The sequence below is a fragment of the Coturnix japonica genome, chromosome 3 (genome assembly GCF_001577835.2).
Source record: "Coturnix japonica isolate 7356 chromosome 3, Coturnix japonica 2.1, whole genome shotgun sequence".
NCBI lineage: Eukaryota > Metazoa > Chordata > Aves > Galliformes > Phasianidae > Coturnix > Coturnix japonica.
The window spans coordinates 85,478,003-85,503,443 of NC_029518.1; the positions used below are offsets into that span (position 1 = coordinate 85,478,003).

The window sequence follows — 25,441 nt, forward strand, 5'->3', positions numbered from 1 at the left end:
TCTGTGAAGTGTTATTGACACTTTAAATAAGCACTACTTATTGAAAGCTTTACCAAATGTAAATTTAGGATTATTCTTTTTAACTAGTAATTTGCCTTACTAATGTAGGAACTAAATTAGGTGTATAATCCATACCTTATATAATTTTGCTAAAACAGAGCTTACTTGGAGGTGGGAACAGTGGTAAACAGTAGTTTCATTTCTCTCTTTTTTTTTTCCCCATTACCACACTTTTGTGAGAGCATGCAGAACAGTTTGGGGCGTTCTCTGATAAAATATCCTGCTATTCAGAAGGATTATAGGGAAACTGGGGAAGAGGACAGAAATGGTGTTAAATATAATTCCAGCAGCCTCTCTAATCAGGCAGTGAACAACAGAAACTGAGTGGTTGGATGTGGTGGATGCTTACACTCAAAATTACTTGCAGGGTACTACTTATGTCACGAGCTTCAAAAAGAAACAGAAGAAACAGATTCTGCAGCTGTAATTCCTTCTGCATGAAACAGTCGTATAAATTCTAGCTTGAGAAATCATTACACTGCCTACCCTTTACAGTGTGGGTCAGCTTCTTTGTGGCTTTGTTTGGTGAGACCTCTCATCACATTTGACATACATACTAAGAGGCACACCTGAATGCTTTTTAGTCACATACTTTAAAGGAAAATATTCAGTGGTTCAGAAATAAGCGATGATACAATTCTGAATTCTTATCACAGCTGAGGTCTTAGTTGCAATAGGGAATAAATCAGATTCTTGTGATGTCTGGTTGATCTGGAGTGCCGTTTATTATTCTTACATCCTCTGGCACCAATTTGGGTGATGTAGGTTGATAGTGGGTTATTCCTTCCCATTGCCTGGGTCATAATCGCATGATTTCATTCAGCAATATATAAGATCAGTACTTCACAAAATACGCGGTCCCAAAAAGCGCTTTACAGAAAATAAAAGCATAAATTTTATTAAAATGGATAATGTGAGACATTTCATCTGCACTCCATTAAATATTCATCTATCTGTATGTTGAGCTGTTCTGTTACCAGTTCACGTTTTCTGTATGAGTGTTTATTGAGTTGACCTTTTGCCACATTTTACAAGAGAATGGAACGTTACAGCCTTTTTCAGAGTTGAGAGTGATAGAACACCAGTCATTAATAAAAAATGTTGCTAAAACTTAAGATTCTTTACATTCTATATATCACATTATCCAAAGCTTTACTACTTGAACAATTATTTTTTTTTTACCTTTTACTTGGAAATCCTGTAAAATGTAGCAATATATTCATATTCACGTGTGAGTGGTAAATTAAATTGACTTTCTCCAGAAGAACGATACCAAAATAGCTGCATTTGGGCACTGCTTATTAACAGGATTATTGTTTGAAGGCAGAATTAGAACTTGGTCAACAAGGGTGGCTATGAAGGTAACAAGCCTGGGGACAAGTTTACTTCCATAGATTTACAATGCAGATTCACAGCTTATGTCTGCCCAGCAATTTTACCATGGTTTTCTGGCTCAGAATTTAATCTTACTTTTGCCACATTTTCCTTTGTTTCCCCACAACAAACACACACACACTGACTGTACCTTCACCTGTGCCATACTAAGTACAAGTTAAGTATATAAAATAGTTCACGTTCTTTGTTGCTTCTTCAATAACCTTTTTAATTTCTCTCGAAAGAAAGGCAGTTTTGTTTTCTTAATCTCTGTTCCACGTGTGATGATGCATGCAACTTGTGTGTACTTCCTTAAGGGAACACAGCAGGCATGGCAGCCCTGGGAATAGTTAGCTGTGGAATAAGAGACTTTATGTAGATGTAATTGGCGTACTCTGAAGGTCATAATTAGTGAAAGGGGTTTGTGATGAAAATTTTGTCAACCTTTCAGAAAATGTCTAGAGGCAGTTACTCACTGTACATAGCATTTGCCTCTTTGACATATAAGCCCGTTAAGAACAGCTGCAGAAATCTTTTTAAAAAGCTCCTGAGTCCTATTTGTGAGAAAAGATGAGGCAAGAGGTGAGTTGAGAAGGAAATCCCCTTAGAATAAGTCTAAACTAAGCAAATGTATTACATTAAAATATTACAACGGTAGCATGCTATTTTGCAGGGCTTTTTTCCCCAATTATACTTGCTCCTATTTTGTTTTCTGTTGTTGTTGTTAGTAGCAGTTTATGATCATGTTCAGTGTTATTCTCCATGTAAAGGATACACAGTTATCTGAGAAGCAAGGTACTGGGATTTCCTTAAGTTCCTAAAACTGAAGTCAGCCAGGATGCTTATAACCTGCAAGATAATTATCTTTGGTAAATAGAATAATAAATATTAAAGCAAACTAATATTAAAATAAAGACATTTCTATTATTATTAAGCATATAAGGCTTTTATGTGTATATTATGACTTTTTAGCCTAATACTTTTAAGACCTACAACTCCACCTTCGTTCTTCTGTATTAATTATAAGATATGCATAATAATTAATGTTCGCAGTGATGTTGTAGCTGAAACTTAAGTTGCGTTTTTTCAATCCTTTATTTTACTTGGTTTGTTAAATTCTTTAATGAACATTTTACTTCCATGTGTGTCTTGTTTCTGCAAATTCGAATGAAGTGCATTTTTTTCTTGCCTTCTTAATAGTGGTTATGTATGTGTTTGCACTCTTAAAACATCTATCATTTAAAATGTATTTTAAAAGTATGAATATGTAAGTATATGCATTTATGTAGTATTTAAAACGTAACATTGCATGTTAAAGCTAGGGAAAAGGTTGTTAATTTCTCTTCTTTCATCAGGAACAGAAAATAATGTGAAGGTAAAATAGACCTTGTGTCATATATACTTGTAAGAAATACCTTTGCTATGTAGGCAAATTGTGCACTGCTTGTTATAGCAAACAAATTTAATGAAGTTAATTATGATTCTAGGTTCCATGGTTCCCTTCTCTATGCGGATTTTACATGCTGAACTTCCTCAGTACCTCGGTAATCCTCAGGAATCACTTGATAGGCTGCACAGTATGAAGATAATCTGCACCAAGGTAACAGCTTCTCCATGCACTGACCTTTCTTAATATTTAGGAAATATATTTTCTTGTCCTTGCAAAGAACGGTTTCAACTATGACATTTTTGATTCCATCTTGATAGAAATAAGGAGCTCGTTAATGGAAGTAATTCTTTTCTGTTTTATTAAGCAGCATCCTCCTCTCCTTTGTGTGTCAGAACAGTGGAAAACAGAGCTCTCTTGCTTGCTTGCTTTTGCCAGACTAGACACAGAGGACAGTATACAGACATGTTCAGGGACAAGTAGGAGGGTTTATTCCCTCACTCAGCAGCATCTAGCTAGCTGAAAACAATTATTGTTAATAAAATCATGAGATGTTTTGGGTTGGAAAAGACCTTAAAGATCATCTAGTTCCAAAACCCTGCTGTGAGCTGCTGTGAGCAGCCAGATCAGGCTGTCCAGGGCCTCATCCATTCTGGCCTTCATGGATGGGGCATCCACAGCTTCTCTGGGCAGCCAGTTCCAGTGCTTCACCACTCTTCACAGTAAAGAATTTCTTCCTTATGCCTAAAACTATCCTTTTTTAGTTTAGATTACGCCTAGTCCAGTCACCAGACTCTTGCGTGTCACTACACATGAACAGCCTTCCTAGTTTTAATGTAGTCACCTTTACGGCCCCTGTAAGGTCTCCATGGAGCCTTCTCCTCTCCAGACTGAACAAGCCTATCTCCCTCAGCCTTTCATAGGAGAAGTGCATCAGCGCTCTGATCATATTTACAGCCCTCCTCTGGACATGCTCCAACAGCTCCATGTCTTTGTTGTTCTAGGCAACCTAGATAGTACTCCAGGTAGGGGCTCACAAGAGTGAAGTGCAGGAATGATGAAAATCTCAGCTCCATCCTTCAGAAATAATAAACTGGATAGCTGGTTTTGGAGATGGCAATCATTTGGGAGTATAAATCAAACTGCTGAGCAAGGTTTGGGGATTGTGGGTTTTGGTTTTTTTTTTTATTTAGAAGACTACTATAGAAACAAGAGTGTGAAAAAGGGCAGCTTGGGAATAAAAATATATTTTTATAAGATAACTGGTGATAATTTAACTATTCTAAGTCATGTAGGGCTGTCTGGAAAACCCATTGTTTAAGTACACGCCTTGCTGTTTTTTTTAATAAAATGTTATTTGTCTATTAAATGAGTTCTCACCTGGAATGTTCAAGAATAAAGCACAAGAATAAAGCTTACAAAAACCTATGGCATAGCCAAGAAAATAATAGAAAGAATGTACACATTAATCTTAATATTTAAATACGATGCTTGGGAACCATTTGGGTTGTAACAGAATTAATTGGGGAGCTTTCAACCAAAAACCTCTAGTGTTTTGCTTCCCTACTTTAAAAAGTGGAAAAATAATCTTCGGTCATCCTTATTTACAGAAGGGCATAGGAATAGTCATTATGTAAATGAGATGATCTTGGAGTCATAAAAATTGAGAGAGAGAAAAGACCTATTAGCTCACCTAGTCTGTCTCTGTGCAATGCAAGGTTGTTTTCCAGTTTTTAATGAGCCAGCCTGTGGAGCTGAGGCCACTTCCCCTGGGAGGCTATTCCAGGCTAATGCTAATGCATTCTTATTGTAAGAAAATTTGTCTTCCTATTTTGTTTCTCTTCCTTAATGTGATTGTGTTATTCCTACCTGATACCTCTTTTTAACCTGCTAAATTCCCTCTTGCTTTTTGTTGTACACGTGCTTCAGATGCTTGATTAGCTATTCAACTTTGAGATCTAACCATATTTCCTTTGTCACTATTTTGGTAGCTCAGTCTTTTCAGCCCCCATCCTGTTTATATATTTCTTAACTAAATTGGAGGCTGAAATGAAGAACATTTTTTTCCCTGTAAAGGTAATAACATCCTTAGTTTTTCCAGTATCCCTGCAAATTTGTGATCACGATCTCATCTGATATTTTACATCTCTTGCCCAATAGTTCAGCATTTGAGAATAAAAAAATCTGTAATGCAGAAGGCCTAATGCATTTTAGGGGAGGAATTAAGTGAAATAGTTTTTGTTCTGTGTTATTGCTGGTCTCCCTGATGTGGGTTGCCACAGTGAATTGCTGACCTTACAAGTCTGCCTTGAAGTAAAATGGACTCCAAACAGTCCAAACGATAAGAGTAACAATAGTAATTCAGGTCACAAAAAATTTTCTTTTCCAGTGTTCAATTTAAAACATAGATATAATTATTGGAATGCTAATTCTGCTGAGAGCATGCTAATAAATGCTTACCCAGAAGCCAAAATGTGAAAAGAGCAACAGTCAGGCTTGAACTAAACTCTTCCCTTGTTTGTGCCTGTCTTCCTAGCTGAACAAGGGAGAGATGCATAAATTACATGCGTCCCACAGGGTGACGTGTTTTGATTTTAACCCTAATCCTTGAAGTGACAGGGCTGTACTGTGCTCTGTGCCAGCTGGGTGGAGCAGTGGCAGGTGGGTTAACAGCCTTGCTTCCTGAAAAAGCCTCTGCAACTGTTATCCTTGCAAAACTTCTCAAAAGTCTTCTGTGCCACTCAGCCATCTGCCACTCCCTCTGCAGTTCCACCACTCTTCTTTATGAGCTGTGGCCCTCCCTGCACACACTCCACATATCTCCTGCCCTTGTTTTAATTTAGGTTGTTGAGTTTTCAGTTTTTTAACTACAGATTGCTTTTGCTCTTTGTTTTCATTCGGCTTCCAGTTATGGTTCTTTGAACACTTAACTATTCTGTGTCTCATATACAATTTCAGCCTGGGGAGTGTTACTCGATCCCTTGTTTGATGAGTCTGTAGAAATAATGAGGCTGAATACCCAAAACACAATTCCAGAAGCACCCTAAAAAAGATCATTTTGAGTCAGAAGCAAATACTGATGAAAAGTGTGTGTTCATAAGTACTTACATAAGAAACCCATAGGTTGTATATATGTCTAGCTTAAAGTTAATAGTAGGACTTTCAAAGCTGTTTGTCTTTACATTTGAAACAAGGGTGTTTGGATGTAGACCATATGATATTGAGTTCTCCATCTGTGGAAAAGCAGGATGAGGGTATCTGTTAAAATTAAACATTTCATGTCATCTAACCCAGGCGACTTAGAAGAAGCTACCTGAATCATTAATGTTGTTATTAAACAACTCATGGAAAATTGAGGAAAGGCCCAAATACTAAAAGGCTGCAGATGATTTCCTACACGTAAGGAAAGGCAAAAGGAGAAAAACCCAGGGAATAAACCAATTAGCCTCAAATCAGCCCCGAGTTCTGTTTTAATTACATTGAGCTTGAGGTGACAGCCAGATATCCCCAGGTAGTATCGCTGAATGTTTAATGTAGTATTCTAATTGTATGTTAATATCTAATTATTTCTTTTCTGATGATATTAGTCGGGGCATTTTCAGATAAAGGCTTTCTCAAACAAACCTATTGTCTCTTTAAACAAGAAAATACGTCTCATTGTTGGAGGCATCTTGTTACATTAAGACCATTTCAAGAGTGAGAGCAGCAAGTCTTGTTGGGAAGGAGACCTGATCAGTAGGTGTTTTCCAGGGAAAGAGGCAGAGGGTGTTTTTTGGGTGAAAATAGAGGGTAGGATATTTTTGGCACGTAGAAGATAAGATCATCTTCTTTAACAGGTTTCCTTTTTATGCACTAGGTAGTTCAATTTTAAGCATTGTCCAAGTTTCTAGACTGTTAGACAGATTGGGTCTGAGATTCAGTCTTAGAGATATGCCACTGCAATCTCGTAATTTGCCACCTATCATCTGCACAGTGTGTCTGTGCCATTGTTTGCTTTGTAGGCTCTCAGAATTTGAGGTAAGGCAGCTTAGCTCACTATGAATGAGGTTTACACTAAATCATACAACCTTGTTGTGGGCTAGTGGTTCTTACCAGGAAAATTACCCTGGCTCAGCTGTCATGTGGGAACTGTGGTCATTTGATGCTGTGTCTCTCCTAGCTCTGAAGCTATTTGTAGCTGAGTTCATGGCACCTAACTTTAGGCTTTCACTTTGGTCTCTGAAAAGAGGTCGGTATCTCTCAGAGCGATTCCTTTCCACCTTAAGGTGGCATGAACTCACTTCCTGGAGGTCCAGATTTCACTCCATTCACTGCAGAAAGCACCCACACGCTGTCTGAGGCCAGATTAATTCTGCCTCTTTTTGCTTTTGAGTATTTCCTATGGTTTTTTTAAGTGTTTGTTTACAAACCACTGAGCATAACTGGAATGTTTTGATGGTGTGGAAAGCAACATTTTTTTCTTAGCCTGATGGAAGCTCTGTTTTTGAAAGTGCGCTCGGTCCCAGACAAGGATATGCCTTATATTTCACTAATTGTCTAACCACAGTGGCTGATTAAATAGCAATGGCTTTAATGGGTTTTTGAAGGAAATCTCAAGCAGAGCTCTACAACCAAAGTTATAAATCTCTAGAAGGACAGATGGAGTGCTTTGTGGGAACGAGAGATTCGGAGAAACTGCATTTCAAATGGAACTTTATATACATGTTTTCTAAGTGCATAAGACACAAGCTTAAGAATTGTACAAACTTGAGCATTAAGTACATACTCTCTTTCTCCCAATAATGTAACAAATGTTTCATTCACCCAACAATTTGGATGATCTAAAATCCGTAATAAATAGAGGGAAGCAATAAAACCCAAATTTTGAGAAGGTAACTAAGATAAGACCTAATGCTTCATTAAGGACGAAAGGAACAAGCTGTTTCTGAAACCAGAGCCTACGCTTAGGGTGGGAGAGTTAAGAGAAGATGGCTCCCTTAGAAAAATCAACTTGATGTTCTTTCCGGTCTTTAACATTCATACTCTGGCGAAACATATTTCGTGTTTTGTTTAACAAGATGTGTGTGTCCCTTGGGTGTGCTGGCATTTAATGTTCTGTAAGTATCATAAACCTGAGCTCTAACAACCTTCTACCATACAATGGCTTTCTTTGTGCGATTTATCTAGCTATGGTAATAATCAGTAATTTTGAACTGCATCTAGGTGAAACATTCCTGCTCAAATTGGTTTTCATATCGACTGTCATTTGTAGATCGTTCGCGTTTCATACATAGCACTGCTAAAACTCATGTTACTTTAAAAAATTTACTACAGATACTAGAAAATTTGGAACAAGGCTTAGCTGAAGATGGAAGTATGACTAACATCACACAGGAGAACAGACAAGGTATGTATTCTTCAAACATTTTTTCACAGGCTGTATGGTTTTATCACTTGCCTAAGCAGGCCAGGAGTTTTCACAAGATTGCCCCAGAGTTGTTAAAACAGTATTTGTCTTACCTCGTGGCATACTCAGCATCTAAAATGATACACTTCTATTTGCTGGAATTAATTTCACACTTTTACCCATGATCAAACTGATGCACTAAATCCGTTTCTTTTTTTCCCACTTACGAGAAACAAAGAAGATGGCTGCCATCCTTTAGTAAAGCATATAGAAACGTATTACTGTCACAGTTAGATCAGTGATTCATATTCAGTGTTGCCTCATTGGCTCCTCTCAGTCCTAATATCTAAAATTTGGGGAATTTCTCTACATTTCCTGCTGTTGTGCATTGGCTGTGCTTGCCTGGGATGTTGCCATACAGGTGTCTAATCTCAGTGCAGCTGTGTGGTACTTGGTGAGTCAAGCCTGTCAATTATTAAAATGAATTTCAGATCTACATTATTTCCAGATCTATATCTACAGTTTCAGATCTACATCTATATTATTTTCGTCATTTGTTATGAAATCACATGGGTTTTTCTTTCCTATTCCTTCTATCTAAGCTGGTTAACATCAATAGTGGAAGATGCATTACTGCATAAAGGTCATCTGGATAAATTGGTTGTCCAAGCATCTTTTTTTTTTTTTTTTTTTTTAATGGAATTTATACTAATGAGGTAATTTGTGTGCTCTTAAGAATTGAAGATGAGTTGACATTTTAGGCATAGTTAATGGATTAGATGAACCACTCATGGTGCCTAGCAATACGGACATTAAAAGTATCATACTGTTCAGCTTCTGCGAACAGTCCAAAGAAATCTTACCAGCTTCTTTGTGTGATGACATGAAACATGGAAATAACATGGAGAATGCGAGAAGTTAAGGTCTGCCTCTGAGGTGGGAAGTAGCCAGGTACAGCTGTTAGCAGAGTAATCATTTATTATGAACAAATCCCTCAAACTGTGTCTGCATGGAGTGGTGCAGTTCTGTCTTCAAGTTCTGGCCTTCAAGTTTGGCTGGACATAAGGCAGTTTCAGTGTATCGTTGTACTTCAATGAAACGCCATCTAGTTAAGCCCTAAGAAAGTTACTGCATGTGTGAGCAGTGTATGTCACAAAGGCATTTGCTCTCCTCAGAAAGGGTTAGGAAAAAACAGAGAATCTGGTACTTAACATTAATGCTCAACATCAGTCTTTTTCTCTCCATGTATCTGCTAATCTTCTTGCCTCTGTGTGCTTACCTCATTTTCCTATTACCTTTCTACTCCAGTTTTGTTCCTTCTATCCTCATTTTTTTTTCTTTTTTTTTTCTCTGTACCTTTAAAATAAAGTGTCAGATCCCCTTTTAGGGCACAGGGACTTTTTTCTTAGCTGTATCATAATCCTGTGTCCTGCAGGTACATGAGATTCTGGCCCCTCAGTGCTGCTTCAGAGCTGAGAAGAGCTCAGAAGGAGGGATGGGGTGAAAGGCAGCAGCTGCTGGTTGCCACGGGCCAAGGCTGCTGAAACTGCCCTGTTTGTGGGGACTGCTGGCTGCTGTTGTCAATGAAAGTTAGCCAGGTCTGCTCCTTAACTGCATTTTAAGCTACAGGAGACTGCTAATAGGTTTTATTTTTGCTGCTGTTGTGGGTATTTGTTACTTTTTTTTTTTTTTTTCCATGTGAGACCTGGGTAAAGCATAACAGGAAATTTTGTTTGAAGGCAGCCATACTTCATTATGGGGATCATGCTTAGTGACCAGTTCCCTTACTGCTGGTGTAAGAAGGTGCCACACCAGTCAGCTCATATACATGTCCTCTGGTCTGAAGCAAAGCGCCTCGTCTGGCAGTTTTATAACAGGAGGAGAGATAGAGCATTGCATCACCTGCCTGATAATGCATTCTATAAGATGCTGGTTTTACAAGTTAGCATACAGAGATCCTGTTGAAATGGGTGGCAGCATGAAATACAGAGCCCTTCACAAATAACAAAAATAAACGTTTGAAGTTTTTAGGATGGGAAGCAAAGAGGAGTGGACATGCCACCAGATTCTCTTCCTATTTGTAATGGCGTTTATGTGTGTTAAAAATATATATATCTGTGCAAGCTGCCATGGTTTTCATCCTGGGCTACAGTAAGGATGTAGATGAGTGGTCTCAGTTATCATCACTCTCATAGAAAATGCCCTTTTGCCCTTTCCTTCCCCTCCTCAAATCATTACAGTGACCTTGGCAGCTGATTGACTGAGACCCATTTACTTTTCAAATGCACAGAATGAGTGCTCCTGATGTTTATTTTGAGGATTAGAGGAATATTTCTAGTACTGATCTAGTGAAATAGATCAAGAAAAATAGGAATCTTTATGAAATGCTCTCTTAAAACATCAGGAGTCTGTCTGCAAACCAATAGAGAAGAACCTGCTGCTGCAGCTTTTAATGCCTGCAAGCTCCAGGAGCGCGGGGAAAGCAGACAGGCTTGGCAGATTTTTTCCTGCATAGCTCTATGTCAGAAGCAAGCACAAATAGTCCCAGACCCAGACAGTTCTCACTCTGCACACTTTGGCTCTGAAATGACATTAGTTTTGTTTGATTTTTGAGTTTATCACATTCAGTCCCGTAGATGATGTGTTTTTAAATTGTGGCTTGTTATCAATATAATCCTTTTAGGCACCTTTTGTTCTTAAATTGGAACATACGTGGCTTCTTGCAGTGCTTAATGCTTGGCCTGAGCTCATGGCTGAGCGACTGTTGGCTGCTCTGCATTGTGCCATCGTGTAAGGTCCCCAGAACCGTGTGAGTAATTCCCTCACAGAGATGCAGCATTTCTGTCTGATGATGCAGCATAGCTGAGAATTATAAATTCTAGGCTAAAACCCAGCGATGTTAACGAGGGGGATCTTTCAGAATCGTAATTCATAGGACCGATAATTGATTGCAGAAAAGAACCTCTAATTTATTTGTGCAAATTCACAAGCTGCTCTTATTTTGCAGCCTCTGTTCAGCTGTGGAGGTCACGTCTGGGCCGGGTGATGTACTCCATGGCAAACTGTCTGCTAATGATGAAGGTACGTGGGTGGCAGCAGCTGCAGAGGTACCGTATATTCCAGAATAGAACGTTGGAGAAAGTACCAGAGAATTACTGGTGTGTAGATAAGGGAAGAATACCTGACTGTACTTGGAGGCTTTGCATACTGAAGAATTAATTAGACTTAATAATGCCTTACTTAATAGATAGCTATTTGCAGTAATGCTCTTTGGGAACATATCTACTTATTTCTCCCAAAATCATCCTGGAGAGTGTGCAATAACAGTAGAGAATTTGCATTTTTAAATTGAATTTTTCAAACACTTAACTAAATGTTGTAATTAAAAGCAATTATGTGCTCTTTTTCAAAGTGTGCACTAATAACGTTGCTCTGTTTGTGTGCATTATTAATACTATAGACTTGGTATATGATGAGATCCAGAACATCTAAATACATCTTTCCTATCTCAGCTGTAAGGTATCTTCTTTTAAGTTTAAATCCTTATTAATAGGTGAGAAGAAAAAGAAGGGAATAAAGGGATAAGTAGCTGGCTAGCACTGTTTTGTTTTGTTTCTTTCTTGCCTCCCGCTTACTCTTTAAGACCCTTCTGGTGCATTTGGTGGAGCACAAGCTTCTCCTTGTGTTCAGCAAGCAGAAGAAATAAAACCATTTCTGTCATTCACCTCATGCTCAGGGAAATAGGTTTATCGCCATCCTAGGCTTGCAACAAACTGCTGTTATGCAGAGCTTAACTGTGCTTCACAAATTAATTAACAGCACAGACTCAGAGCAATACTGTCAGCACTATAATCTTCACAGACCACAATTTGCACTCCTTGCCCCCTGTTGTTTGATTGCCCAAGGTCATGCCAAATCTGACGTTCACTGAGCTGCTTTCCAAACTGGGCTTCCTTGATGCTCCATTCATAATACTGTAGCAGCACAGAAAGCACACATTTTTCAGGTGAGATACTATTACCAGATACTCCCTCACATGAAACATAAAATCCTTTTTATGCGAATTAGGGGGAAAAAGGAAATTTCTGCTTGTAATTACACTGTAATCAAATTATTTCTGTCTTGAATAGATGCAATTGTCCATTAAACCTTGAAGTATTTGAATAAATAGATAAGCGTTTGTTTTGAAGTGGGCACTTGACACAGGTTCAGTTCTTAAGGAACATCCTTTTTCATTAGGCAAGTGGAGAAAAGCACAAGTTACCATCTCAAACAAAGCAGACAGCAGAAATAAGAAAATGTTGGTAATCAGTTGTTTCAGTTTCACTTCAGTTTTGGCTGTGATTTCTTTCTAACATTTTCAGTGCTTTCCTTCTCTTGTGCACACTAATCCAAGTTCACTCACCGTTCTCATCTTCCTTCTGATTTGATCCTTTTAGTGCTGTTTTCTGTTAGCAATATGAATACGTTTGTGAATACCAGTTAGCACCCAATTGAAAGTAGTGCTTCAGAAATACTGCAGCTCGGATACTTCCTAAGGTCTGTTTAATTTAGGGCCTCGCAGATGTCAATTTAGAAAACTACATTTCAGCTGCAACCTCTGGGTTACCTACAGCTGCATGGTTAAGTGTAATTCCTCCCCTCTGAAATCTGCATCTCGGTGTTGGCTGTGGAGCAGTTGTGAGTATCACAGCTTTCAGACATACCCCTGTCTGGGCAGGTGGAGAGACTTAAAGATTTCTGTACACAGCCATGTTGCATTTAGAATCAGAGCCGGGTATCAACTTAATTTATTCTGCCTGCATGACAGATCTTCAGCGAAATAATTGTATTGCCTAATTATAAACTTAATTTTAAGACCATTCTAACAACCAGCAATACTGCAATCATCACTTCCACCTTCCGGAGTGCTCAGTTTAAAACAATTTCTTCAAATAATCTTTTAACACAATTCTTTTAATTCTCCCATGAACAATTATATTAATTGAATGGCATTCCACCTCTACCATTTACTTTTGCTGTTGTGTAAGACACTTTAAAAACTGAACGTTTTATTCAAGTATATGTAATAATTGGGGAAGAAAAAGGTGTTCGTTTTCCAAGTCAGTGCCATCTATTGCCATCTAGTGAACGTTTACAAAACTGCAGTGTGGTCATGTTTGATCCAAGTAGTATTGTCTAAATTGCGCTGTTAGATTAATAAGAATCATTATTTAAAGTTAAAGCAATTAAAACAGTGGTATATAAAGAAGATGATTATCTTTAATGGCCTTTTTTCTTTGCCCAGCGAACTTCAGCAGCCATTTAGTATGGAGCAGTCTTGTCAGAGCTGACTCTTCAAAATTAAACAGAGCAAACAAACAAAAGATCAGATGTTGGGTCTATGGCTCTTTAAATCTGTTTCGCTTCTCCTCAAAGCCAATTAGGTTTATTTCGTGTCATCTCTCTTTTGTGTTACTTATCTGACTCGAATTCTGTTTGTAGCACGGTAATTTTTATCTATTAAAATTTATTTGGCTTCTTTAGTTTCAGAGCTAAACATCTCGTGTAATTATTGAGGCGGTACATTGTTCTGAAAGTTGTGTATGGGGTGCAAATTGAATTTAACCAGACTTACCCACAAGCCAACAAATCACAAGTCTCCTTTCTAATCACAAGCCTCCTCTGCACTGGAGCCATCTCTTCTAGGCACTGAATTCTACCAGCTAAGCCCTCTTCCTGTCTGAACAACACTGTTCAGTAGCAGTTTAAGGCAGTCTCACTGCATGTAAGACTATATGTAGATTTTCTGTTCACCCCTTTTTTCTTTGAACAACATTTCTTAGCATCCTTCCTTTTCTACACAACTTAGTGTGGTGACTTAACTAAGTGACAAGTTAAAGGAATGGTGGATGTCAGTCATAGCAACTAAATCAGCTTTTATGTGCTCATGTACTGGGGCTAACTTAGGAGGTGGAAATACAGCAGGAAGGCAAGGAGAGACAAGTTAACGTGCATCACTGTAGACTTTGGTTTACAAGAACTGTGGGCTTAGGTCGCAATGGAACTGTTTCCTGAATATAGCAGCAGCAGAGAACATTGATTTAAAATGCAGCTGATGATGTGCATTGCTTCATTTCAACAATGTAATTGCAAAATGTCTGTCATTTTGGTAAATCACCATGGAAGTGCTTTAAGAACTTTTTAAAGTTCTTTTCATCTGAGCTAAAATTGCTTTTGACATTATCTTATCAGACTTCTACCTCTCAGAGGAATAAATACTTAAGTACTTTCCATATATATTATAAATGCACTCTAATTAAAGGCATGTTTTGCATTTTATAGGACTTTTTTTTGCCAGTGTTGTCTTAGCTTTGTAAAAAGCCTTGGAATCATTTTTAATTGGAATCTAAATACAGTTAAAACTCTATGAAGAAGGCGGTAGCACCTTGTACCAATGATGCAGAGCACTGATGCGTGCGAACTTTGTTTTCTTTATGATATAAAGAAGACTGCAAGAAACATGTATTTTGCCTAACTGCTGCAGTGTGACCCTCTGGGTTCATAACGCTGTGAATCTCTGCTTTCATAACTCCTCCCCAAGTGCACCAGGTAGAGCGGAAGGATAAATTATCCCTGTCCTCTTTTCCCAAAATACAGCCTTTATGAGTTTGTATAACTAACGCTGATTTTAGTCTATGGTTTCTGAACCTACTATCAGCATTCTGCACATCATGATCATTTATGCTTATTTGTAGATAGCATATAGTAGATAATTTAGGTGCTTGCAGTGAGGTTGGAAAAACACAAAAATGTAAAACGTGGTGACCATTAAGGGAAAGAGAGTTACACTGCAGTGCATCAGAGGAAAACCAGCCCCGCGTGCTGTTTTTGTGTAAGTGGATCCAGTGCCTTGACAGAACTTCTTTTGGATGAGTTTACTGAATTACAAAGCAACAGGCCCACTCTCATTCATATCCTGAACTGTGTAACTTTTCTCCTTTTGGGATTTCCTATGAAAGATGTGGAAAATCTGAAAGGTCGCTGTTGACAGAGGGTAAAGGACAGTGATAATCTGTCAACTCCACCTTTAAGCTTTAAGATCACAAACTGCATTGCTGGGTTTTTTAGTGCTGGTGCTGAATATTTCTTACTTGTTTCAACCACAACTTGTATTAAGCAAGGCTCCACTTCCCTTGGAGGGCTTCTCATTTATCACTTTCACAGATAGCTGTTCTTTTACCATGTAAAGCTGGGAATTAAAACGTGGCCTCTAGAACATAGCACAGCATCACATCTGCATTACAAATGCTCCTTCATAAGGGACTGTCAGATAGGGTATCTTTACAACATACCACAAATAGAATAGTTCTGGCAGTATATGGGGTATTCTCAAAGTCCAACTTCTGCCTCCACATTAGTGGGAGTATGGGGAAGTACAAGCATATAAAACTTGCTGTAGGTGGTAAGTTTCGTGTGCGTGTACTGAAGCAGCTACAAAATGAGATTGTAGTTGGAAGTGAGTCTGGATGCTCTGACTGTGCATTGTTGCTGTTTCGTGCTGTGGCCAGCCTTGTCTGTGCTCAGGAGTGGCTTTAGGCGCACATGGTTTAACCTCTTGTCGTCTTCAGGAAGAAATAAGTCCTGTTTTTTGACAGGTGCTGCAGGGCAGGGGGTAAATAAGAACAGGTGCTATGTGCTGTGCCATCACATAGAAACAGGATGTGATATGTTTCCTGATCCATAAATACAGGGCGTAGACTCTTAATGCCTCACTTCTACTCTCATGTTCTAGGAGGTGTGAATCTTATCTAATTAAAATACATACAGAATGCAAACAAGACAGTGTTTGATAGGGAATATAAAAGGAGAAGGGGGTCTGTTTGCCTGGCTAGGTCAAGGCCTTGCAGCCGCTGAGGCAGGGGCCTCTAGGATGTTGTTTGCCTGCTTGTTCCTGCCCAGGCTGCTGCCCATCTGCACTGGGGGCCCTGCCTTTAAGCTGGGCAGACAGGGCCCCCTCAGGCAGCTGCTGCAGCTGAGGCTTCCTTCGGGCTGGTCAGACTGAGCTGGCCACAGCACCTCTCTGACAGCTTAACTGTGCAGTCACCAGGGAGTTGTTTCTATATCAGTAGATGTATTGTAGTGATGCTGCACATCACTGTTGTGGGGACTGATGTAAAGCATGCACAGGAGTGAGCTGTGGGCAAGGGATGCGTTTAGACTGCAGGTTGAGAGACACCAAGCTGAAGTCTAGAATTTGCTATGATAAAATTATTTCTTCAGTAAGCACATTTTATTCTCAAAGAGGTAAAATTCGGAGTCACAGATAATCTTTCAGTTTTTATAAATGCCACTCTTGCAAGGATTAATAGCTAATGCAAGCATGGCTGAGGTTGTTCTAAGGAATCAGGTTGAAGAATGTTAGGCAGAACCCAACACAGGGGCACTCCACAATCAAGAAAGTCCTGTAGTGAGAGCTGATGGGAAGAAAAAATGAGCTTTTCCTAAGTCATAAACTTATGAGAAATGGTGACAGTATAAATTCCATCATGCTTGAGTGCTTGAGTTGTGGATGCTGAATGAATCAGAATTCAAACAGATATATTTTTACATACACAGCCTGTTTTCTTTGCTCTGAACTCTTGCCATTGCCATTGAGGAGGTTGTGGATTCTTTCTCCCTGGAGGCATTCAAGGCCAGGCTGGATGGGGCTGTAAGCAGCCTGGTCTGGTGGGTGGCATCCCTGCCTATACCAGGGGGTTGGAACTAGGTGATCTTAAAGGTCCTTTCCAACCCAAACCATACTATGATTCTATGAATAAGCATTGTTTGGCACACTAGAATTGGAATGAACTCTAAATGTTAATTGTTAGATGTTCAAGTTTAATAGTTTGATACATGCAGTATTCAAGTTATCTGCAAAATAAAGATCCTACAAAGTGTGTCCAGATTTAAGTCTGTCTCAGCTGTCATGGACTGAGTAATTTGTCTCATATGCAGATGAGATTCCAAAGACTTCTCTTGCTTTTTGTGTGTGTGAAAGAAGTCATTATGTTCCAAATGATGACCTGATGTACAGGTCAAATGGGACTCGATCATTTAAAGTGCCATCTCAGGAAAAAAAAAATCATAGAATCATAGAATCACAGGGTTGGAAATGACCTACAAGATCATCTAGTCCAACCATCCTCCCATTCCTACCACAAGCCACTAAACCAGATCTTGTAGCTCCTCATCCAGATGCCTTTTGAATACTGCCAGGGATGACAACTCCACCACCTCCCTGGGCAGCCATTCCAGTGCATGACCACTCTTTGAGAGAGAAAGTTCTTTCTTATGTCTAATCTAAACCTCTTCTGGTACAACCAGAGGCCATTTCCTCGGGTCCTGTTTGTTGCCTGGCAGAAGAGGCCAAGCCCCTCCTCATCACAACCTCCCTTCAGGAAGTTGTAGAGTGCAATGAGTCTCCCCTGAGCCTCCTCTTCTCCAGGCTAAACAATCCCAGCTCCCTGAGCTGTTCCTCATAAGGCTTGTGCTCCAGACCCCTCACAAGCTTTGTTAACCTTCTCTGGACACGTTCCAGGGCCTCAGTGTCTTTCTTGTAGTGAGGAGCCCAAAACTGATCACAGTACTCAAGATGCGGCCTGACCAGAGCTGAGTACAGAAGGATGATTACCTCATTGCAGATGATGGCCACACTATTTCTTATAGAGGTCAGGATGCTGTTGGCCTTCTTGGCTACCTGAGCACACTGTTGGCTCATGTTCAGCCGAGCATCAACCAACACCCCCAGGTCCCTTTCCTTTTCACAGTCATCCAGCCACTCTGCCCCAAGCCTATAGTGCTGCATGGGGTTATTGTGGCCGAAGTGCAGGACCCGGCACTTGGCCTTGTCGAACCTCATCCCATTCACTTCAGCCCAGCAATCCAGCCTATCCAGATCCCTCTGGAGGGCCTCCCTACCTGCAGGCAGGTTGACACTACCTCCCAACTTGTTGTCATCTGCAGACTTACTGAGGGTACACTCAATCCCCTCATCTAGGTCATCAATGAAGATGTTAAACAAGATGGGCCCCAGTACCAAAACCTGGGGGACACCACTTGTAATGGGTCACCAGCTGGACTTAACTGCATTAACCATTACCCACTGGGCACAGCCCTCTAGCCAGGTCCTTACCCATGGAAGGGTATACCTCTCTAGGCCATGGGCAGCCACTTTCCCCAGTAGGATACTGTGAGAGACCATGTCAAAGGCTTTGCTGAAGTCTAGGTAGACTACATCAACTGCCTTACCCTCATCTACCAGCCTGGTCACCCAGAAGTTATCTTCAGTACACTCTAGAAACCTCTTGGACTGCTTATTCTGTGCTGTATTGTATTTCCAACATATATCAGGGAACTTAAGTCTCCCAAGAGAATGAGTGCTGGCAAACGTGCGACTTCTGCAAGCTGCTCATAGAATGCCTCATCCATCTCTTCATCCTGATTAGGCAGTCTATAATAGATATATATATATATAGATATATCTATATAATATAAGTATTATAGGTCTATAATAGATATAATATAACCCCCTCAAAGATGTCGCCCCTGCAGGCCTTTCCCTGGATCCTTACCCACAGGATCATTCCCAACTCCAAGCTCTTCAACATCAAAACACTCTTTAATATAAAGGGCCACATCACCACCCTTCACTACCACCTTTCCTTCCTTGTCTATCCCTTCTGAAGAGGTTGTAGCCATCCATCACAGTACTAGAGTCATGGGAGTGGTCCCACCATGTTTCGGTAATAGCAACTAGGTCATAGTTCACCTGACACACAGTCACTTCCAGCTCCTCCTGCTTGTTGCCCATGCTGCATGCATTGGTGTAGATGCACTTCAGCCAAGTCATCTGCCTCACCCCCAGCTCAAGCATTGTTCCCCTAGGCTCATCTCTTGTAAGCCCTGTTTCATCCCCTTCCCCTGTTGTAGCTAGTTTAAAGCTCTTTCAATAAGCCCTGCTAGCTCCTGTGCTAGGATTCATTGCCCCCTTTGAAATAGGCAGGTTCCATGGACATGCAATGCACCAGGGGCACGTGGCCTCCTCTGACTGAGGAGGAGGTAAAGAATAAGTACCTCGAGCAGTAGCTGTGATCACATTAGGGAAAAGTTTAATGAGCACTATAATTTGACCAAAAAAAAATGTATGGTACAGAGTATGCCAAGATGTCTCTGCAGTTTTGAAAGATTATTCTTTGATATCTTTTTCTTCTAAACACCCGCCGGAAAATTCTTGTGTGAAGTTGAAGGGCAGAACTGTTAGGAAGCATCGGGTTAGTACAGCACAGTCTTCTGTCTTTGCTATTGAGTGGTTTTTACAAGCAAATACAGGCTCTGTGCCTCTGGTCTGAATTGAGCTGAGGCTTGGAGTGTGCCTGCTGTATGTCTTCCCTTAGAGCATGTAATGAGTTTCTCGTGTATGTCTGCCAGAGGCCACGTAGGCAGGCTCTAGTTTACTGCCCAGGTAGACAATTCATTGAATTTTACCATGAATAAGCTTGAGTGCAATAACTAACCATATATGCATTTCTTTCCTGTGAGAAATGGAAATACAGGTGTATCTAATCCCCTGCCACCGGTGACAATGCAGAGGGTGCAGGAGCAGTGATCTGTAGCGGGTCTCAGAGCCGCTGCCTGCCAACCTACCAAAGCTTTTGACTCTCATCCTAAATAATCTAATCTTGAGAGTAAATGTTCATCCCGGTCTCCTGTTTTAACAGTTCTTGTATCCATCAATATACAGAGAATCCAGTCAGCCTGAACTGATAGGCAGGAATTTTGTCCCATTCACATGATGCTGTTATTTTGCTTCTGTCTACCATTATCTTTGAAAACAAGGCTACGTTAAGGCTGAAGAATGCTGAGCTTAAACATTTGGTTGTGTGCATTTCACCCCTTAGGACTATGTGCTTGCCGTTGATGCTTATCACACTGTCATCAAATATTACCCACAGCAAGAGCCTCAGATGCTGAGTGGAATCGGAAGGATTTTCCTTCAGGTATGCACTTTGTTCTATATTTGCCAGGTAATACTGCTGTTGGCAGCTATGTAATGAATAGTTGTTGCATTGAAAACTATAGCTAAAACTGTCATACTATAGAGGCAGTGGACAAAAACAGAAAAGATCAGTACATAGCATTAAGTAATGCTAGGAAATACGAAGCACCTGTAGTGTTAAAATCACACATGCATCTATTGGCAAGCAAAAAAGATGGTGTATAAAATTATGCTGATGGTTTAATCAAAAAGCAATATTCTATGCTTACAAATGTTGTTAAGAAAGAGGCCTTGATCTGATGTGCTGCCAGCCCTGAGCTGATGCCTTCATATAAGTGGAAAATAGGGTTAAGAGAATGGAGAATTCAGGAGAAGATAGAGGCTACCACACAGAAATTGTAAGAAACACCATAATTCTGTCAAGAGTTTCCTGACCTGTAAAGCAGAAATTGACATGTAATGAAGAAACAGTGAGTACATTTTAGTCTCTGGTATTTATTGTATGTTTTTAATCGACTGCTTGCTGGCTCACCTATCCAAAATTGCCATTTAAGTAACGGCATTAAAGAATTTCAGAAGTGGAAAGCTGTCTGACCTTACCCTCTACAATGCTGCTACAAATGCAGAGTTAAAAGCAGCAAATAAATCTTAGGAGTACTTCAGAAAAATAATCCTGGTTTCCAGACAAACAGTAGACTTAAGCACACGGTGGTTGCAGGCTCCTGTTGAAAGAGTTGTGCTGTTCTCCCTAACCACTATGAACAGAACAAAAGGTGGCATAAAAGTGCAGCAGGGCAGAGTGTGTTTTGTAATACTAAGGGTATTGAAGAGTTCTGGAATGCCAACTTTCAGATCCTTCTTTCCTTCAGCCTGCATTTGCCAGTAGCCAGTGTTTTTCAGTCTGCAGACTCAGTGACCCATTGCACCGGGTCTGTTTTCTGACATGTTTTGGTCTGGTGCATTCAAGTGATTATGACCCAGAAGTGTTGTGCTGACTGAGCACACGTCCTGTGCCAACTACCAAGCAATTGCTTGCCAGTTGTCATGCTTATTGACAGCTTCTGGTTGTGAGCAGTGAGCATCTGTCATCGTTTCTTGTAGACAAACATCAAGTCTTACTGGAAGTCGTTCTGACCTCTGCTCAATTTCAGCTAATGTTACAAAAATGAGGAGGTGGGGCCTCACTGATTTGAATGTTCTTTCTCATAATCTTAGTGTGGTTCTTCAAGCAACTTGTTTGATAACAAATGTTAACCAGTCAGCGTGGTACCAAACAATTAGATAATGGCCTTCGATGGGTTTTCTTGTTCTTATCCTTTGTAAGAGATGTCATCAGTTTGGATCTCTTCTAATCTCTTCTCTTTACTCTCTAGATTGGAGACATAAAAACTGCAGAAAAGTATTTTCAGGATGTTGAGAAAGTGACTCACAAATTGGATGGACTACAGAGCCAAATTATGGTTTTAATGAACAGGTAGATAACTTAATGGCTAAATGAAGCTTGGAAGTACAGTTTTGCAAAGTATACATTATGAGTATTAAGCTACCTTTGAGACAGTTCTGTTCTCTTTCTTTCTTTTATGTAACTACATCTGTCTTAAGTCAGAATTAACAGGATATAGACCCGCAGGGTCTGTATTACATGGTACAGTAACAACACTTAGGAAAGGAGAAGCGATCTGGGGCCTTTATTCTAAAATCAGACCTGCTAGTAAAGTTACTGCTTGTTAGTTTCAAGGAGGGATGGAAGACAAAGCAGTAATTGAGCTGCACAATGGGTGGCTCCACTTGGAACGTTTAGCATGTTGGCCTGATATGTTTAGAAAATACAGTTCAGAAGTGCTCTGAAAATGATATAGCATAGCTAATTTCATAAGAGGAAATAATTCCAGGAAGAGAGTATATTTGTTTGAATTAATGAAAACACTGTGGAGACTCTTGCTTTGGTAGGCAAAATGTATAATAGCCAAATGATCTGAGTTGTCATTCCTTTTGTCTGTAAATCAGTGTCTCCTTGCCGGTTCAGGATTACAGCGTGAAGAACAAATGTCAGAAACTCTCACATCTATAATAGGAAAAATAAAAAACGATGTCCATTCTTTTTAAAATACATTCTCACCTTGGGTTTTGCAGGAGAACTCATTCATGTGTCACTTACTTTCTAGAGCATTTCTCCACCTCGGCCAGAATAATTTTGCAGAAGCCCATCGATTCTTCACAGAAATCTTAAGGATCGACTCATCGAATGCTGTGGTAAACCTCCAGATTGCTCCATTTATAATGAACGCCTTCATTATTGTTGTAATACCTTCATACATATATTTAATAAGTACCCAGAGTTGATATTGTGCCTGAGTTTTTTAGTATACAAAAGGGTAAGGTGCAGACAAGGATGGGAAATAAAGAACTGGTTTACACTTAGTTGTGCATATAGGCATTCCAAAACATTATGTTTAATGGGATCTTTGGGAGCTTTTTTTCCTGTTTTTATTTGCACTCACTGTTTTTAGCATAGACGTGCATGTCAGAAAAAGTAATGGCAGCTGCCACTGTACATGAGATTAACTTGCTTTCACACAGCATTGAAGGGATATTGTCATTTTAACACCTTGCACATCACAGCCTCTGTTTCCATCACAAAAGGCAATCAAAGAAGAGCAGGTTATTCACATTTTTCATTTACATGTGGCAGCTTCTTGTGAGTGGCTCCTGAGAACTCACACAGCTTACCCCTGCAGCCTCATCCAAGGCCACATAAGGACAGAGGGGACTGAGTTTAAGCAGCCCATGAATTGCATCATTTTGCAGGTGTGAAACAGTGCGTATGATAAACGGTGAGAAATCTACTAGTAAGGGTTCCTGAGGAGAGTGAAAAAGAATATTTGAAAGGGTATATTCCCTTATCTATCCGTTATCTACAGCTGTGAAGTATGAAAGTTTCTGCTGCTAAACAAATTATATATGGCTTTGTGGTGATGGAATCTGTTGGTAACTCATAAAACCTGATGTTTGGAAAAGAAAACGTGGAACCTGATATGATCATTTAAGATATATTAGACTGCCCTATTTACTGAACTTACCAGAAGTGGGTTGTAGGTATCTTTGTGATAGGGTCATTTCTTCCTGTTGCTCGTGTGGAACTTCTATACATAAGCCAGAGAGAAAATGTGTTGGAAGATACAGTGAAAATGTTAAAAAAGCTGTGAAAATGACAACATGCAGAGGCCTGTGAAGTTTCTCAAAGCTGATATCTATCTAGTGTCCTGTATTACAAAGACTGCTCCGAAAGAAATACCTCCCATTTTATTACATAGACCCACAATGTCAGAGGTGGCTATTGGTGGAATGGAAACCTTCCCACCAATATTCCATCACATTTTGTTGCCACGTGACAGATGGCAGCAGAGGGGCAGTCTGACAAAATGACGTCTGATATGAAAGTGTGAATGAAGCAAAGGTGTGGCTCTGAATTTCTCCATGTAGAAAAAAATTCACCCATCAATGTTCATCAGCATTTGCTGAACATTTATGGAGACCAAATCTTAGCCTTGAAAAAAGCAGGCTGAGAGGGGACTTGATCCAGGTTTATAATTACCTGAGGTGTGGGAGCCATAGTGGTGAGTCTGGTCTCTTTTCAGTAGTGTGTGGGGACAGGACTAGGGGTAATGGGATGAAAGTACAGCATAGGAAGTTCCGCACGAATGTGCGGAAGAACTTCTTTACAGTGCGGGTGACGGAGCACTGGAACAGGCTGCCCAGGGAGGTGGTGGAGTCTCCTTCTCTGGAGATATTTAAGACCCACCTGGACGCCTACCTGTGTGATGTGGTGTAGGGAGCCTGCTTTGGCAGGGGGGTTGGACTCGATGATCTCTAGAGGTCCCTTCCAACCCCTACAATTCTGTGATTCTGTGAAACAGCGAATGTGAGCACGGTGAGGCAGTGGGTGGTGCATTTCAGCAGTGGGTCACCTCCATTGGTGCAGATGAACGTGAGCTCACAGAAGTCATCATGTCCTACTGGCACAGGGTAAACCTTGTGAAAAGACGGAAAGGATATAAATACAGGAGTGAGAATCTATTCACGTTACTTGAGCATGCACAGAAAATAGTTCTTAGATCATGGTAAATTTGTTACTTCAGACTTCTTTTTTCCTTTATCATTCATGAATACATACATATGTGTATACACAGTTACTTACTTACGATTTGTTTTTCTTTAGGCTAATAACAACGCTGCTGTTTGTCTTCTTTATCTGGGAAAACTGAAGGATTCCCTTCGCCAGTTGGAAGGAATGGTTCAGCAGGACCCGAAGCACTACCTACACGAGAGTGTTCTCTTCAACTTAACAACCATGTACGAGTTGGAGTCATCGCGCAGTATGCAGAAGAAGCAGGCTCTGTTAGAGGCTGTGGCTGTTAAAGAGGGCGACAGCTTTAATACTCAGTGTCTCAAGTTAGGTTAGATCATTCCCAACGAAGTGTTTTCCTGCAGGGCTGATTTTAAAAGTTGTATATACTCTTGCTATTGTGTAAATGTAACATAAAGTCTATTCGGTTATAAAGAATCAGTGGCATTATTGTGTTGTCTCTTAATACTCATGTCATTGCGAAGACTTTGTGCTGACCTACAGCCGGCTTCACCCCTGCTTAGTTATTCCTTGTTACAATGCATATATACATACACTCCATTACTCAGATTCTTATTTTTGTATGAGAAAAAATGCATTTGACCTTATTCATTTTGATGCCTCCTTTTTCAGTAATTAGTGAGTAAATGATCTGAGCTAATTTCATCAGCCAGAAGTTACTGACCATGTATATTATGGAAAACCCAGTTCTGAAAGCACATTTATTCAGTTGCTTTAATAGCATGTGTCATTTCCCCCAGTCCAAATATTGACTACTGTACCTTTGTGTGTCCATTGCTCTCAAGTGAGGTTGTTAGATAACCATCATACGCAATCACAGGGTGGTGGTTGTTGGAAGGGACCTCTGGAGATGCTATTGCTCATTGTAAGTAATATTAGCCTTCCCTCATCTCCAGCATAGGTCACTTTTTCATCTGGGGGGATTTCTTAAGGATAGGAAGAAATCCCAGTGCATAACAGCCTTCATTGTATCCAGAGGCTGAAAGCACCAAACAAGTCCAGTCAAACAGTTTTATAAAGGCATTTAAATTAATAACACAGAGATCCCTACACATTCTGCTTAAGGTC

General features: G+C 40.0%; 1 protein-coding gene across 2 annotated transcripts in view; it reads left to right on the top strand.

Annotated features, from left to right (window-relative positions):
• The window catches only part of TRAPPC12 (trafficking protein particle complex 12), a 42,843-nt gene extending 18,040 nt beyond the window's left edge, over positions 1-24,803 (top strand). Inside the window, exons 6-12 of one of the 2 annotated variants that reach the window (XM_015859351.2) lie at positions 2,922-3,034; positions 8,135-8,207; positions 11,215-11,288; positions 20,129-20,227; positions 21,600-21,700; positions 22,392-22,479; positions 24,446-24,802. In XM_015859351.2, coding sequence (XP_015714837.1) covers positions 2,922-3,034; positions 8,135-8,207; positions 11,215-11,288; positions 20,129-20,227; positions 21,600-21,700; positions 22,392-22,479; positions 24,446-24,688 — 791 coding nt within the window. In that variant the 3' untranslated portion in view covers positions 24,689-24,802. Of the gene's footprint in view, positions 1-2,921; positions 3,035-8,134; positions 8,208-11,214; positions 11,289-20,128; positions 20,228-21,599; positions 21,701-22,391; positions 22,480-24,445 lie in introns of both variants that reach the window. The other variant, XM_015859352.2, reaches the window with a different exon arrangement.
• Positions 24,804-25,441: the final 638 nt, after the last annotated feature.